This window comes from Crinia signifera, chromosome 3 (genome assembly GCF_055691185.1).
Source record: "Crinia signifera chromosome 3, ASM5569118v1, whole genome shotgun sequence".
Classification (NCBI taxonomy): Eukaryota; Metazoa; Chordata; class Amphibia; order Anura; family Myobatrachidae; genus Crinia; species Crinia signifera.
This window is the reverse complement of record NC_139219.1, coordinates 245,751,738-245,770,407: the sequence shown is the minus strand read 5'-3', so window position 1 is coordinate 245,770,407 and position 18,670 is coordinate 245,751,738. Positions and strand designations below refer to the sequence as shown.

Below are 18,670 nucleotides of genomic sequence, written 5' to 3'. Positions count from 1 at the left end.
TATTTCAATTAGATTAAGTGCACAGCAAATGATTCATGATATTGTTTCGTATGGGAAACTATATCCTATAACTAAAATGTAATGTCAGTTTTATACAAAATAGATGCATCTGTATTCTTAGCAACAACCACATACAGTACATATTATTCTCCACAAATCATTTCTCCCTCATATTAACGATGAGTTAAATAAAATGATGTGATCAAGTTGCAACATGCATCATTTCATTTTCATTGCTTAGTATGCCACCTACTGACCAATAAGTAAGGAATATTACCAGAATACTAAGAGAACATACAAATGTACCGTACAGGACATGTGAGCCAGTACAAAAATATATGAAGTGTTATAATACTGTACTAAGAATATAATATAATTCTGTAACAGTAATTATATGAAAATTCAGTTTATAAACATATTACCATTTTATTCTGGGAAAAATAAGGGAACTTCATTTAAATCCACAACATACAGTAAGAAGCTGATAATCCCCAAAAAACTAAAGCTGTTAAACAAAGGACTGTATCAGATTGAAGACTTGGAGAAGAGCTTGAACTGCAGCTAGTGGGTTCTTTAAATATATACTGTGTGTATATATATATATATATATATATATATATATATATATATATATATATATATATATATATTACCCACAAGCTGGGTACACACTAAACGATATGTCATCCAATCCAGCCAATTGGACCGACAGTGTGTACTTGCGGATGCTGGCTCCCCTAGCAGACATTGTTGCTGGGTACTTACATTGTGTAGTGTGTGGCCAGTTTAAGGGGCCTACACATGTAGAGATTTGCTGAGCGTTGTGAACGTTGTTTGATCGCTCAGAACCCTCAGCAAGATCTTCAGGACACAGACATGTGTGCTGAGTGATATGTCAGGTCTAGTGTTCACCGGGCAATAGCGAACTCGATAGCAATATCGCTATGGCCCCTACACACAAAGCAATGTATGGGGCATTTTGTAAGCGTTCTCACTAAATTGCTCCATGTGGAGGCCCCATTAGGTACCAAATAAGTAAACTGTAACTCCACACAAGTGGGCTCACACAGACACCCTGACAGAAATGTTTAGGAAATAACAGATGTTATCTACCAAATGATAAATTTCACTCCCTTCTCCCAGCAGAACAATGGCTTGTCTCATACTAGAGAACCCCACTTATTGGGTGAACTAACTCCTAATAATCAACGCTGTACAGTAGTTTTATAACTACAGTGATAACACAAGAGATCAGAAACCCAAATAACAATGCGTTAGACACAGCCCTGTCCAATCCATGTCTGCACTGGATATCAGTATAGAGCTGTTGCTCCTCCATCCTCTGTACATTGTGGTCCAGGCAGAAAACCCTGTACTGCCCTAGAACTACAATACTAGTTCAGGGGGGGGGGGTTATTTGGCTGAAATGATCCTTTAAAATGTAGTTTTGTAAACATAGATATAATGGTTAGCATTACTGCCTCACAGCACTGAGGTCATGGGTTCAATTCCCACCATGGCCCTAACTGTGTGGGGTTTGTATATTCTCCCCATACTTGCGTGGATTTCCTCCGGGAACTCCGGATTCCTCACACAATCCAAAAATATGCTGGTAGGTTAATTGGCTCCCTACAAAAATTAACCCTAGAATGTCTGTGTGCGTGTATATGTGGTAGGGAATATAGATTGTAAGCTCCAATAGGGCAGGGGCTGATGTGAATTTTCAAGTATTCTCTGTAAACTGCTGCGGAATATGTCTGCACTATATAAATAACTGGTAATAAAAATGTACTATTCCTGTTTTATATATACTTTGTGTTAAACATATGTATTAATAAAAAAAAAAAACGTAGATTTTACTGACTTTTGTTTTCTATTTATCATACCCTGTAGTATAAAGCACCATTGGTCGCTGACCCCCTATCCTTTTCTGTATGAAATAAAGAAATATATATATATATATATATATATATATATATATAGCAAAAGCGGCAATAAGGCGTCACTCGGAGACTGCGTGAAGGTTCAAAGCTTTATTGTGGTGACTGACACCAGTGTTTCGAGCGCTCGAAACACTGGTGTCGGTCACCACAATAAAGCTTTGAACCTTCACGCAGTCTCCGAGTGACGCCTTATTGCCGCTTTTGCTACATTGGGTCTCTGAACCTGGGAAGGCACCGGAGCAAGTACAGCATATATCTTTGGTGGAGTGCCGGATTTCTTCTTCTGCTATATATATATATATATATATATATATATATATATAAGGTAGAGAACCCCCAGAGAAAACTCCAGGAATAAAGAGTGGCACTCTCCGGACTTTGGTGAAAAAAAGTTTTAGTAGTAATACATTATCATCGTTATCGTCAACGTTTCAAGGCCCAATGCCTTTTCATCAGGACGGGTGTACAGATAAAGTGCAGTAGGTGCTGTGCAAAAGATGAGAAGACGATAACGATGATAATGTATTACTACTAAAACTTTTTTTCACCAAAGTCCGGAGAGTGCCACTCTTTATTCCTGGAGTTTTCTCTGGGGGTTCTCTACCTTGTATCATCTACCTGTGGAGGCACCCCGGCCCCTATTCGTTTTAGCCCAGAGTGCCAAACAACAACCCCCTCTATATATATATATATATATATATATATATATATATATATATATTAGCACTTACCCAACCTTGCAGAAGTATTACAACATGGCAAACATCTCTGGTAACATTAAACAGACCCAGAGATGTTTGCCATGTTGTAATACTTCTCAAATATACTTTTTTCCTTTCAACTTAAACGAGTGCTGGTCTGTCTCTTTCCTTGCTGCAAGGTTGAGTAAGTGCTATTATCAATTTCTTTCTGGACCCTGCACCACTGTTGCGATTTAATTATACCTAGAGTGCCGTTTTGGAAACCTGTTTATATATATATATATATATATATATATATATTTATATATATATATATATATATATAAAAATAGAGGGCTGGATCCAAAAAATGGGCAGTTGCTCCTAAAGTCGGTCACTTGGGAGGTAAAAATCAGCTCATACAGATGCTTTACACACTTGTAATTTGAGAAGGAAATTCAATTTACATGTCATGCAACACAAATGTCACTACTATCCTCCTTCAACAATGATTTAATGTATGTCGGTCTGTGTGCATTTACTCGGCAATGTATACACTACATATGATCTTCTTTATTTGCTGAATTATCAGGGCGCACCTTTGTTCTATTGTAAAAGTAACTTTCCCCTCTGACCCGAGGAAACTAGTTTAAGAGTTCCTGAACTTTAGCACTTGTTAACAGGCCACTGGCCCTCTTTTCTGCAATAATAGAAATGATAGAGAGTCACATAATTGAAAAGACTCACACTGCTACGGTATGCAAAACGAATTTAAAACTGAAGCCGAAAGACTGGGCCAAAAAGAAAACAAGAATGAAATCAAATGTCTGAAGAGCTTTTGATAGTCTCTCCAGGCTTATGGCCCTTTGTTCAAATAAAAAGCCTTCCCTGATTTAATTATATTCCTGAAACACAATGGCTCTATTTTCAAATCATGTTAAATGATTGATCTGCTGATTCATCTTCGCCTCACAGTTCTTTACGCACATTGTGCATTAGGTCCAATAATAGAAACTGTCACTGGAGTTTCTAACTTCATCAAGTAGTATATATATATATATATATATATATATATATATATATATACACACACACACAGTCGTGTCTTTACATCAAGGCATCCATTAAAATATGTAACAGCATACTAATAAAATAATAGTGAAATATATGAAATGTTTATATGATGTGCATTAACGTACCAGGTATGCAGTCTGTTATTCACTTAATTCAAGAATTTAACTTCTTAATTGACAACTATATTTATCAGGAGCTCAGGATTTTCCATATTACCCATTTCAAAAAGACAGCCAAAACTCTTTTATATAGTGCATTTTTCATCTACACGACCGCTCAATGGATCGTGCTGATCGTCTATTTTATTCAGACTTAAACTGTTCCAGGTTTGTGACAGCCGTTCACATCAGCTTCTACGCCTTCCAAGTTTACGATTAAATAAGAAAAGGTATTGTGCTATATTCAAAAATACATATGTAAAAATTCCAGCACCATTACAGAATCCACTAGATTTTAGAGTATAATAACTTTTTATTAGTTTGGAGAGTTCGATTGACTCTGTACTACTCCCTTTGTCCTAGATTCCTGGATAAATAACTTTACAATACATTTTGCATAAACATCAAAAAATAATCTTCAAATCCCCCAAAATATAGGTTACAATTAGTACCTTATTATGTTACATCATTTAATTTGTATAGATAATAAAAAAGGAAAGAAAAAAAACAATACTAAGTAGATAAAATTGCTTTAAATTTTTTATATACAATTAACAAAACCTGCTTAATTGGTGAAGAGGTAACATATGCATTTGCCATGGTCAGCAGCAAAGCATGGACATTACATGTATTCATATATAATAATAATAATTATTATTATTTTTATTTTATTTATATGGCACCAAAAGAGATCCGCAGCGCCTAATTTCAGAGTACATAAACAAATAAGAAAATCAGGAAACAGTGACTTATAGTTGAATACAATAGAGGACAAGTACAGGGTAGATAAACATAGCTTCATCGACAAAACTGAAATAAGTATCAGGGTGGCAAAAATCAGCACGTAAGACAAGCATAAGCACACGAGGGAAGAGGGCCCTGCTTGTGAGGGCTTACATTCTAAAGGAGAGGGGAAGACAGAGAGGAGTGATATGGATGGAAGGTGTAAACCCAGCAAAGGTTATATAGGTTGAGTTTGCATATCCAAAACGTTTGGGACCTGAAATATTTAGGATTTTGGAATATTTTGGATATTGGATTTTTATATATGGAAGACTCAAGCAGCATTATTTAAATGTATTATGTTGTACATAGTAATCAGTCAGGATTTAATCCAATGGGGGAATTCAATTAGCTGCTGTAAATGCTTGGGATAGTCATATGAACAGCCATACAAAACACTATGGATTACATATGGTTGAGATTGCCTAAAGGATAATAAAAAGAAGGGGCAGACTAGACGGGCCAAGTGTTTCTTCTGCTGTCACATTCTATGTTTCTATGTATTTGACCCTCGGCGGGGTAACTGCATTAAAACCGATAGCCATCACTATCTGGATTCTGGGCCACCTGCCAGGATACAGGAGAAACCAAATTTGCGTTTTGTGATATTTTTTTCGCAACTTGGATCATGAAAACACAGGGATCCAGAATAAGTTGCCAGGTCCCTGTTTTTTCACATAAGATAGCCACATTGGAGCTAATGCAGATTCGACTTTTTAAAAAGTTGAATCTACATGAAAACAGAGGCTACATTGTGGAATCTGCGGTCATTTTCGACAACACGCAGCCATTTTTGCTGATCCACTAGCTTTCCCACTGTCAGAACGTTTCCAAAAGTTGGAACAGCATTGGTTCTATTGGCCGATATTTCTGACTATACAAGAGCTGTAAAAAATATTGAATAACCCCCATAGTGACAAATACAGGTATGATTGTATTGTAATCCAATTGGCTGAGATAGTGGACCAAAGGGGAGTAATAAAACTGGTAGATGAATAATCCTGCTCAGTAGGAATGACATTCAATGCTTGCCTACTCCCCCAGTACCAGAAGAGTGGGCAGGTCTCCCGGCAAGCAGCCAACCCAAGCCGCACCACGCTTGCCCTCGTAATATGTACATTAGGTAAAGCTCGCAAATCAATGACTGATACATTTGCATAACATTTTTAAATGTTACAAGTAGTAATTTCTAATTTATGGGTACCTATCAAAACTTTGATAAAGAAAAAAATTGTGAGAGATAAAGAACCAACCAATCAGCTCCTTTCATTTTTGTAAAGCAGCCTGTAAAATGTACATTAGAAGCTGATTGGTTAGCACTTTCTCACTTTCTCTCAAAATTGTATCTCTTACCAAGCATTGATAAATGTTTAAACTAGTTTATATAGAACATTTTTTTACAGTTTAATAATGTTGACAGTAAATATTATTATACACAATTATTGAAAATGTATTTGCATAAAGTGTCTAAGCACCCTGACACAGACAAGAGAGTACATTTCCTTCCATACTTCAGTGGACTCTTTATTACTCTCTGATAGTGACATCACTTTCTCATCCACTCACAAACAGATGATGAAAGCAAACGGATCCTTTTCACTTACATTTACCAAATCAATTTTATTTTACAGGCAACTGCATGGTGACATATTGGCGGTTTAGCTTAATGGCATCTACTGTAGTTAATGAAGTCTTGTCATCGCGGAAAGCTGGCAATAAATGTCTGGAACAAGTTTACTTATTGAAAAGAGTTATGATTTCCTGTCACTTCCTCCATTAAATGAAAAGGATAACTATGGTACTATCTACTCGATAGAGTTACTGTTGCAGACAAAATAAACTTATCACAAAGTTAAAGAATAGAGTAGATAAACAGGAAACATACCTATTTTAGCATTTCGTAGCTACTGTATACTACTTACTAGTCATTAAATTATGATCAGGGTAACTATTAATTCCTTATAGTCAGCCTGATCATCTATACACAGATATACGGGACAATAAAGACATATATCTATATATATTTTTAAATATCTATAGTCAGAGATACATGGGATTTTCATGTTAACCCAAAATCAAAAAAATACAAATTTAAATAGGCACAGTTACATATATCGTTTTGCATGGTGTTAGTCCTTATTTCTCCCTGATAATGTGTTATTGATATTATTTTATTTAAAGCACTGTAGTATAATGTTCTAGGGCTTATGCACAAGAAATGTCACTTTATTAATGACCATGTGGATTATTATATCATTTGTTAGTGTAATCCCAGAAAAACTATTACAGAGGCTTATATGGATGTCAGTGTTCTGGATTTGTATCTCTTTAAAATGTACTTCTAGTGGTGGAATGGGCAGCTTGCAATATCATTACTGTTCCGTGTGCATTAATTGTGGAAGTGAATTACATGTACAATGAAGTATTGTATTATCTGATTCCCATCTGTAACATCATCATCAGTTCGCAGTTTACAGCTTGTGAGAAGTAGTTAGCGCTTGAATCCTACGGCTGCAGCAAAAACTTAATGAGCGTTGAGAAACATTAGGAGGCTGGACAGCTAGTAATAATAATACTGTAGCAAGGTCTGCAGGGCTGATGCAAAGTTTTTAGGCACCCTGGGCAAATCTCCAAGATACTGCCACCACCAGCCACACAAAATACCTCAGGTGAAAGTGAGGAAGTGAATGTGAAGGTATGGAGGTGGCATCTCAGATGTTCAGCACCTGCTGTTTAGGTTAAGTTCAACAAGGATGCCTCTCTCACAGTCATCCTTCATTTTGTGATAGGTTCAGGGTTGCCCCCCAGACACTGGACCACATAGGCAGCTGCCTAAAACTGCCTAATAGTTGAGCCGGGCCTGACTGTCTGTTTCCCAGAGCAACCACAATATACAGTATTTCTCTGCAGTAGGCCAGGTACTGTTTTACCTGTTAAAGTTAAGAAATAGTGTATATGGCTGCACTGGGTTGACCTTTAATACTATTTTCTTACTTTGATAATCTGTATAAAAGTTTTCTGGAATCTGATCGCTGAATTCCACTCATGTCTCTGTCCGCTGTCACCATTGTCTGTTGTTAAAACTAAGTTAAACTAATGCATTGGAAGCAATCAGATTGATCAAGTTGATTAAAAGCGCATTATTTTGGCTCGGCGGAGAAGGCTTCATTTACTTGGACCAGCACTGTTGCTTTTGTTTTTTTGCTACATTGAATAGATATGGAATATATGGGATCAATACGTTGCCAACAGGGCAGTAATATGCATTTTGCAAAGATGGACGGAGAAACTGTACAGGTTTTATTTGAGCTATTTGTTAGTAATGAGATACTGATATAAATGTGGGTGAAAATCTGGGATCCAGTGACCATCAAGCAGTATGGTTCAAAATAAAGACAGAGACTGACTCATCGCGCACAAAAACAAAGGTGTTCGATTTTAGGAAGGCTGATTTTGTAGAGATGGGAAACTCTGTAAGGGATTCTTTGGCAGAGTGGAGGAACTTGGAAGGAGTGCAGGATAAGTGGGAAAAATTCAAAAGTGCAATTCTAAAAGCAACAGAACTTTGTGTCAAAAGAGTTAGGAAAAACACAAGAAAAAGAAAGCCATTGTGGTTTGCAAAAGAAGTAGCAAGTATTGTGAAAGCAAAAAAGTTGGCCTTTAAGAAATTTAAGCAGACGCAGAAGAATGTGGACAAAGAGGTGTATCTTGTTAGACAGAAGGAGGCTAAGAAGGTAATCAGATGGGCAAAAGCACAGGCTGAAGAGAAAATGGCCCTGTCAGTGGGTAAAGGAGAGAAAACTTTTTTTAGGTATAAAAGTGAAAGGAGAAAAACAAAAAGTGGAATAATTAGACTGAAGACAGAGGGCCTTATTTTGGTTCATTCATTCTGACAAAATCCTTCTTAGATGGGCAAAACCATGTGCACTGCAGGTGGGGCAGATGTAACATGTGCAGAGAGAATTAGATTTGGGTGGGGTTTTACTTCAAAGTGAGATCTATATTGCAGTGTAAAAATAAAGCAGTCAGTATTTTCCCTGCACAGAAACAAAATTACTCACCCAAAATCTAACTCTCTCTGCACATGTTACATCTGCCCCCCCCCCCCTGCAGTGCACATGGTTTTGTCCATCTAAGAAGGATTTTGTCAGAAAGAATGAACCAAAATAAGGCCCAGAGAATGGAAGTTTTCTTGAGGGGGACAATGTAATAGCAGATAATATTAATAATTATTTCTGCTCAGTATTCACTGCTGAAAGAGAGGGGAAGGGGCCACAGTTAAGTTGCAAGTATAGTCAGAAAACTGAGGGAGAGACAAGTACATTTACAGAGGAGAAAGTCCTCACAGAACTCTCAAAGCTGAAAGTGGATAAATCAATGGGGCCAGATGGGATACATCCAAGGATACTAAGAGCTTAAAGGGGAGCTGGTAAAACCAATAACAGAATTATTCAACCAGTCACTAGCTACTGGAGTAATCCCAGAGGACTGGAAAACAGCGAATGTAGTCCCCCTGCACAAAAGTGGAAGCAAGGAAGAGGTAAGCAACTATTGACCAGTGAGGATTTGTGCAGCGCTCTGCTCCTAGGTGTGTATGTGTGGGAATAAATTGAGTGGTACAGTGTTCATCTTTGTTTAAAGCTGTAGTTTTTACTTCAAAATAAATCAATTACAATACAAGGTTGATACAAAGTATAACACATAAAATACATATAATGACATTTCTGTGGGGATTGTAGCAAGCAAGAAGTAGCAGAATGAAACTGTTCGTGTGTTCCAGAGGGCTGTTACACAGTGCTTATTTGCTCGCTTACTACAGGGATTTTGGGGTAATGGATGGATTGGGGTGGGGGTATTGGCTGGGTGGATTGGGGTACGGGGGTGACAGAGTCCAATAACGGTGCACGGTGGCGGCGTCCCGCTCGTCCGTGATGAACAGTGTGGTCCTGTGCACTTGCTGGTGGGTGCACTCCGGCTGGCGGCTGGTGGCTGTTTCCTCCGCGGGGGGGTGAGATGGACGTGCTTCTCGGGGCGGTTGCACGGCAGCGAACGAGTTTCAGTGGTGGCAGTACATACAAGATAAAAAACCGGATCACCTGCGAGAGTAAAGGCGCAATATACCTCCTGGAGTGTCCCTGCCCAAAACAATAAGTGGGACGCACCACCAGACCCATAAAGACACGGGTTAACGAACACCTACGCAACATCAGAAAAGGATTTGAAGACCACAACCTGTCACAGCACTACAAAACAAATCTCAGAAGCAATCCAAACAGCCTGAAATTCATAGGAATAGAATCCGTACGACCAAATTGGAGAGGAGGAGACTACACAAAACTCATCAATACAACCGAATTAAGATGGATGTACGAACTGAAAACCCTCAACCCACGTGGACTCAATCTGGACAACGAAATAAAATCGATAGTAGGAAAGAAATAGAAGATGAAACCCTAACACACAGGGACAAGCCCACAGAAACACCAAAAAATCCCATCCCTACAAGTTCATATTATACCTCTACATTATCAACACCCATGTATAACCCAATTATTCCCGACAGGCAAAACATCCAGACCTCGCTCTAAAACACTTTTATTGCGCATCACCACATCCCAAGTTATGTCACACCACTGTACTAATATGTTGATTATGTGTCCCAACACCTGTTACCATGTACAATCACCCCTTAGCATCCCCTAAAATACCGCAACATGTCAGTTGAACATCATCTACACCTGAAGGACCAACATAGAGAGGCAAAAGAAAAACGGGACACCAGCAGCTCAGCGTGCCTCAGTGGAGTGTAAGATTCAAGAACCAATCAGCAGCAAAAGAGCACACCTGAGCACAACCAATCAGGATGAAAAGACCCGCCCCCAACACATAAATAAGAGCAGACAAACGGTAAAACTCCCTAGAAGAAGGCCCGACAGAAGGCTGAAACGCATTGGAGACACCTACCCTGCAAGTACACCCCACAGCACAAGAACGAACCCAGTGGTACAGAACACCCAGGAGAGACAGCAGTAACGGCAGAACACCAGACCCGGCTGTGATGCGACCAAGAACAAGCGGAGAACACACGCGGGGAGAGCCAAAAGAGAAGGACGGGAAGCGCACCAGAGAAGGGACCAGGAACACAAGTAGGTGAGTAGGTGGGGGTCCGTAAGACAGGCACCGGGAAGGAAGGGGTTACCCAAGCCGCCTCCTACCCGCGCTCGCTGCCAGACACTCCACGTCCCCGGCCGCGGCACAGGACTGCAAAGGCAGAAGGCTTTCAGCCCGAAACCCGCGCAGCACTCCAGCCGAGACGGGACACAAGGAGTGACCAGACCCACTGCCACCACTGAAACCCGTTCGCTGCCGTACAACCGCCCCGATAAGCACGTCTATCTCACCCCCCGCGGAGGAAACAGCCGCCAGCCGGAGTGCACCCACCAGCAAGTGCACAGGACCACACTGTTCATCACGGACGAGCGGGACGCCGCCACCATGCACCGTTATTGGACTCTGTCACCCCCGTACCCCAATCCACCCAGCCAATACCCCCACCCAAAATACTACAAATACAGTAGTACAATTTAAACATGCTTGGGATAGGCATATTGATATCCTTACAAAAAAATAAGGATCAAATATGGTTTGAGGTAACATGTTTAAAAAAGGGGCAGACTAGATGGGCCAAGTGGTTCTTATCTGCCGTCAAATTCTATGTTTCTATGTTTCTATATAACTATTGATGTAGGCAGTGCTATTTTTCAGCAGGCTCCAGCAGGAACTGAGGCCCTTATTCTAGTTCACTCTTTCTGACAAAATCCTTCTTAGATGGACAAAACCATGTGCACTGCAGGTGGTGCAGATTTAAAATGTGCAGAGAGAATTAGATTTGGTTGAGTCATTTTGTTTCTGTGCAGGGTAAATACTGGCTGCTTTATTTTTACACTGCAATATAGATATCACTTTGAAGTAAAACCCCACCCAAATCTAATTATCTCTGCACAAGTACAGTAACACCTGCCTCACCTGCAGTGCACATGGTTTTGTCCATCTAAGAAGGATTTTGTCAGAAAGAGTGAACTAGAATAAGGCCCTCAGTTCCTGCTGGAGCCTGCTGGAAAATAGCACTGGATGTAGGTATAATAAGTATATGTCTTCTAAACCAACATACAGGGGGAAATTTACTAAGATGTGTATTCTACTTCACATGTGATGTAGCTATGGGTAACCAATCACATCCTGTCTACTATCTTCTAGAGCAGGGGTGGCCAACCGTTCCGAGGTAAAGAGCCGAAAAATATCGGCAATCAAGCCAAAGAGCCGACATCTGCTGTCAGCCAAATCCAAGGGTCACTTCTCCCTGCTTATCCTTTTGGACCTATCTGCTGCCTTTGACACTGTGGATCACCCTCTCCTCCTCCACACACTCCAAAACATTGGCCTTTCTGGCACAGTCTTCAACTGGTTTTCCTCTTACCTCTTCATCTGTCCCTTCTCAGTCTCTGCCTCTGGCTCCACCTCACCACCTTCCATCCTTCCTGTCGGGGTCCCTCAGGGTTCCGTCCTTGGCCCCCTTCTGTTCTCTCTGTACACCTCCTCTCTGGGTGCACTCATTAACTCCTTTGGCTTCCAATATCACCTCTATGCGGATGACACCCAAATCTACATCTCCTCTCCTGATCTGTCCCCCACTGTTTTTTCTCAAGTTTCCAACTGCCTCTCTGCCATCTCCACCTGGATGTCTGAGCGATTTCTGAAGCTGAATATGGACAAAACCAAACTTATTATCTTTCCCCCACCCAGAGCTATGCCCCCTACTAATATCTCTATCACTGTTAACAACACCATCATCTCCCCCGTTCCCCAACTACGCTGCCTGTGTGTCACTCTTGACTCCTCCCTCTCCTTTGCACCTCACATCCAAGCCCTGGCCCATTCTTGCCGGTTCCAGTTACGCAACATTGCTCGCATCAGGCCCTTTCTCTCACAGAGTGCAACTAAGCTGATCATCCACTCACTGGTCATCTCACGGCTCGACTACTGCAATGTTCTCCTCACCGGCCTCGCTCAATCCCAATGGGCTCCTCTCCAATCTGTCCTCAATGCTGCAGCCAGGCTTATCTTCTTCTCCTGCCGCTCTAATTCTGCCACTCCCCTTCAACAAAATCTGCACTGGCTTCCATTCCCCTACAGAATCCTCTTCAAACACCTCACACTCACATACAGGGCCATCTCTAATTCCATTGCTCCATATATCTCTAACCTCATTTCCATTCATACACCCTCCCACCCTCTACGGTCGGCTGACAACTGTCATCTCTCCTCCACCCTGATCACTGCTTCCCATGCTAGAGTACAGGACTTTGCCCGTGCTGCACCCCTTCAGTGGAACGCACTCCCTCGCTCCATTAGACTCTCCCCGACCTTGCAAAGCTTCAAACAGGCACTGAAAACTCACCTATTCATCAAAGCGTACCCTTCCACTGCATAAACCAGCTGGTTCTCCGACCCCTTGCCTGTTTACATCCTGCTATCTAACCACCACCCACTCGCGTGCACCTCTTGTAATCTGTCTGTCTCCCCTTCCTACTAGATTGTAAGCTCCTCTGAGCAGAGCCCTCTTCCCTCCTGTTATCAAAGCCCACTTCTCTTCACATTTCACTCACAGCTCTCCTATACTCCAACACTCAGTGACCATCTTTGTCCGCATACTCATTGGCATCAAGCCTCTAGTTGTATGTTGATTGAGTCCTCACTACTTATATTTAAGCTGTAATGTGTATTGAACTGTGGCGCTCTTTATTTGTACTGTATTTTTGTTATTTATTCAATGTTATGCCAAGCTTTGTCTCCCTGTATTGTTCCTTTGTACGGCGCTGCGAAACACTTGTGGCGCCTTATAAATAAAATTATAATAATAATAATAATCATTCTGATTGGTTGCCCATAGCAACATCACATGTGAAGTAGAATACACATCTTAGTAAATTCCCCCCACAGTATCAAGGGCAGCCTACTGATATAAAAGAAATTGTATCTTCTCCATTGGATTAGTGATTAGAATAATATTTTCATGAGGCACTTAAGGAAATTACACAAGTAGTCAAATATTTTATATAAGCCAATATCTTCCTAAATTAAGTGTAAACAATCTAATAAAACCGACGACAACACGTTACGTGGTAAATAGCGAAGGCATTGATGTAAGAAATGGACAAACTACTTATTCAGCAGCTTCCTAAACAAACTGCTTTAATGCAGAGTCGTCCATTTACTTGCAAGCATCCAAATGTTTGTGAAACATGACTTGTGTTCGTTCTTGTGTGTTTCTCTTACCAATAGCTGACTGAATGCCTGAAACTAAAGCTAGGCACAGGATTGAATGCCTCAACAGTGTTTTTATGCATCAGTTAGCAAAATTACTGAGGGGTTTACAAAGAGTACACCAACAAGTCAAGGTTGCCCAAGGTAACTAAATAGTTTACTAGACTCTATGGCACCAGCATGTACGTGTCCTATCACAACACTAAGCATTAATTCCTTATAGTCACCCTGATCGGTAAGGTGACTATGAGGTTATATCAGGAGGACATCACCTTGTTAATTGAAGATGGAACTTCAGACTAAACCTACTTACAGTATGTTGAGATCTGAAGCACTGATCTTCACTGTCCTCTCAGTGCAGCCAATGGCCGCGCATTCCGGAGGATCAAAAGTTTTCAGGCAACAACAATTAAAATTGTTTATTTGTCACTGATATAAACTGTTCATGAGTGCTCAGCTTCAGTTAGGATGAAGACCCCTGACTGCATTGCATTATTAATCACTCTCAGCAAACAGGATGTTTATAAGATGTACATAGGATGCCCGCTTCAGTCACCTGACTTTAGTACACCAATAGTTTTGGATGCCCGCTTCAGTCACCTGACTTTAGTACACCAATAGTTTTTTTAGCTCAAAAGTACATATGTCACACCGAGTAGTACATATAGTACATATATCATATATTGCAACTGAGTAAACAAAATACATTTTGAAGGTTTAAATTCTATTTCACTATTAAACAATTTAAAAATAAAACCCCCAAAAATAAGTTATTTCACTTACTTCCCAGCCAGAGTATGGATTTTCAAGGTTCATACATTGTTCTCCTTCAAATGGCCCAAATTTTTCTCCTGGCGATATTTTCATTTTTGCCCATATTCCCAGTCCTGCACCTGGAATGCTTGATTCTCGAAGTTCAAATTCAGGAGGTACTGGAATGTCATCTGGGATATAAAAAGGAGCCCGATATGGTGATCCTTCATTAGGTGTCAGCTCCTCACTTGAAGATGCTGGGGAAGGGACATCAGGAAAATGTGCGGCTGAAGCGCTGACAATCCCATTATCGACATGTAAAGCCTCTATGTATGAAATCTCAGGGAAATGTTCATTCAAAGTATTATCACCTATAAATAGATATAAAATATACTGGTTCAGTGACATAGTAATGTAATATGAATATATCAATATTTATATTTGCTACAAATTGAGTCCATATAATTCAATGATAATAACATTTAGCATTATTAGTATGTGCTTAAACTTATGGTAGACTGTACCCATATAGGATAGAACAGTGGTTCTCAAACTCGGTACCTCAGGACCCTACACAGTTCACATTTTCCAGGTCACCCAACAGGTACAAAGGTGCATTCATTACTCGCTGACACATTGTAAAAGATCCACAGGTGGAGCTAATTATTTAACTTGTGATTCTGTGAGATGAGCTGCAAATCATGCACTGTGTGGGGTCCTGAGGACCGACTTTGAGAACCTGTGGGATAGAGCACTTGTGCTGGTTGACCCTGACACATTATTATTATTATTTTATTTATAAGGCACCACAAGTGTTACGCAGCGCCGCACAAAGGAACAGTACAGGGAGACAAACCTTAACATTACAGTAAATAAATAACAAAAATAGAGTACAGGTAAAAAGAGCACCACAATTCAATACACATTACAGCTTAAATGTGAGTAGTGAGGAGGATCAATGTACTACTAGTGGCCAAAGATGGAGAGGAGTATGTGGATGAAGATGGTTGCTAAGAGCTGTGAGTGAAATGTGTAGAGAAGAGGGCTTTGACAAAAGGAGGGAAGAGGGCCCTGCCCTGAGGAGCTTACAATCTAGTAGGAAGTAGGACGCATTATTCCAACAAAGATAGCACATAGTTTAGGCCAGGCCTTTGACAGCTTCCAAATGTATTAACTTTTAGGTCATAGAAATACCACAGTAAGGTAGCATGAGGACCAACACTAGAAGTAATATTTAGGAAGCACCTTGCCAACGTCAATAAAAATTCATAATGACACCTAAAAAGACGATCACTTATTATTCTATTTATTATTCTACTTATTATGATTCACTTATTATTACTCTACTGCTGTTTTGTAGAATGTGTCTTTATTACTTCTCATGAAAGAATGCTAAAGTAGAAAACACATTTAATCAGTGATTAATGGGAAAATGTACTACGTCTTGCAGAGTGATAAAGTGGAGAGAGATGAAGTACCAGCCAATCAGTGTGTGTGTGTAATTTGAGAGTATTGGTATATTTCTCTTAAGTATCCATTTGGGATCCAGACACCAGTATGTGGTACTGAGGGTAGCCACCTTTGTTTTCTTTTTTTTTTTTCATATATCTATATCTATCTATATATATATATATATATATATATATATATATATATATATATATATATATATATATATGTGTATGATTTTTTTTATTGCACCTAAGGGGTAATTTTAATAGAACCTGATCACCTACAATGGGATTCTATGCAGTTTTATGACATTGGAGACAAAAAGTGCCTTGTAATATTGTTTATGGCCCACTCACTGACTCTAAGCATTACTGGAAGAATGAAGAATGCATCTCAACTAATGCGTTTCTCATTCAGTTACATCCCAGTGTGGGGCCCACAGACACATCTAGGTACGTGCTTTGTACACTACAACTAATAAATCATATTTCAGAGTCTCCAGACTGCAGAACTTTAAACAGCTCAGTAAAGATCCATCTGTGCTTCCCTGCTGCCATTGGCAACCTCCTGACCCCTGATACACCATCAGCCTTCCTTAATGCATAATTTAAACAGGGGCATTGAGAATCCAATTCCAAGAGTGACAACATATATCTGTTTTATGGCCCTGGATGACATTCTGGACACTGCATTACTTTGTGTCACATAAGCAAAACTACATTTCAGCGGCAATTAGAAAAGTAGTACAGGAAATCAGAGAGCATGCGTTACCAATGCAACGAATGCAAGCTTTAGCATGCAGAAACTGCAACCTCTCTAATAATGTCATATGAAGTGCAGTAAGTTGCAAGATACTGGAAAGTGGATCAGAATGGAGAATATCTGCCTGATTCTGACTGAAACAATGCCCGTGGCCGCCAATATAGTTACCTATATCAGAAGTGCTGCAGGAGAAGGATATAGGGCATACACACTGACCGATATTATTCACCTGATCGGTACAGGCAGTCACTGGTGAGATTGTGAGATTGATCTGCATGTACAGACGACAGGGCTGGGTCATTAACGACCCATGGCCGTGCGCAACGTTAGCGATGCTGACTGTACGCAATGGGCGAAATGCACCCAATATCGTTAACAATATTGATATTGTCTATTTTGTTAACGACATATCGCCCAATGTGTACCAATATTTAGTGTTCTTCTGCAATCAGGATTATTTACTAACTGTGCTGCTAGCTTGTGTGGTGCACAAACCCACAGCAACCAGTGAATAATGAGGTATAATCAAGTCATCTAGTGCATGTAATGAAAGCAAGTGTCCCATTGGTTGATGTGAGATACTACCCTGTGTGCAAGTTTGATATTAGCAGGTGTGTAGTCAAAACTTCATGGGCCCCATAGCAATGTTTTGAAGTGTCAATAGCCCTAATGTTCTACATCAGCTGTTAAATTTGGGTGTGGTATAGGGTTCCGACAGTCGGGATCCTGACAGTCATTAGCTCGACATCAGGATCCCGACTGGCCGGACTCAGACAGCATGGCAGCGCAACAAATCCCCTTGCGGGCTCGGTTGCTCGCAGCCCCCGCCACCTATTCTATTCTCCCTCTATGGGGGTCGTGGAGCCCCAAGAGGGAGTATAGCCGGTGGCCGTCGGGAACCCGTCTGTTGGTGTTTTAACAGTCGGGATCCCGACGTCGGATAAATGACTGTCAGGATCCCGACTTTCAGGACCCCGTCCGGCACCCGTTAAATTTATGCCCATAATAGTTCCCTAGTTCATGTCATGCCCCACAATAGTACCTTAATACATTTTATGAACCAGAGCATTACCATGGCTAATGTAGTGCCGTAATACACATAGGCCCTGATTCTAATAAGTTTGCCCCATTGCGAATTTGCAACGGGGACCAATGTAGAAGATCTGAGCATGTACATAAGTGCATATGTGCATGTGCAGGTCTTCTCTGTGTACGCCCTCGTAGACTTGGGTAATCTTCAAAGCACTTGCAGTGGGGTTGGCGTACACAAGGAAGGAAGGTGTTGTACGCATGCAAATGCCCATCATTTCCTGGGTGTACCCATGAATACACGGGATGCGCCCAGGAAAATGCTGTGTGTCCCCATGGGAACAGGGGCAGCTACCTGGCATCCGTGATGTCAGCTGCCTGCATTGTTCACGGTGACCATCGAATGATTTCAGGCACTCACGCAAGGCTGCATATGGATGTATATGCAAATCATCCATTCACAGCACTGCAGGGAAAAATGCAAATACCAGGGATGGGGGGGGGGAGTGTTCGGGTGAACGGTGAGCAGCGCTACAAGGCTCTCAAAGTTTGGGTGCACTGGTGAGCTGTCCAGTGATATTGCTACATAAGTCCAGTCCAGTGGCAAAAGTCCATTGGTACTGCTGCGTAAGTCCAGTAATACTGCCGTTAAAGTCCAGTGATACTGCTACATAAGTCGAGTCCAGTGATATTGCTACATATGTCCAGTCCA

General features: G+C 40.7%; 1 protein-coding gene across 5 annotated transcripts in view; it reads right to left on the bottom strand.

Moving 5' to 3' along the window:
- Nucleotides 1-18,670, bottom strand: part of MECOM (MDS1 and EVI1 complex locus) — a 463,604-nt gene that overhangs the window by 237,416 nt on the left and 207,518 nt on the right. For all 5 annotated transcript variants that reach the window (XM_083177809.1, XM_083177811.1, XM_083177812.1 and 2 more), the window contains exon 2: nt 14,746-15,086. In XM_083177809.1, the coding sequence (XP_083033935.1) occupies nt 14,746-15,086 (341 nt within the window). The remainder of the gene's footprint in view (nt 1-14,745; nt 15,087-18,670) is intronic.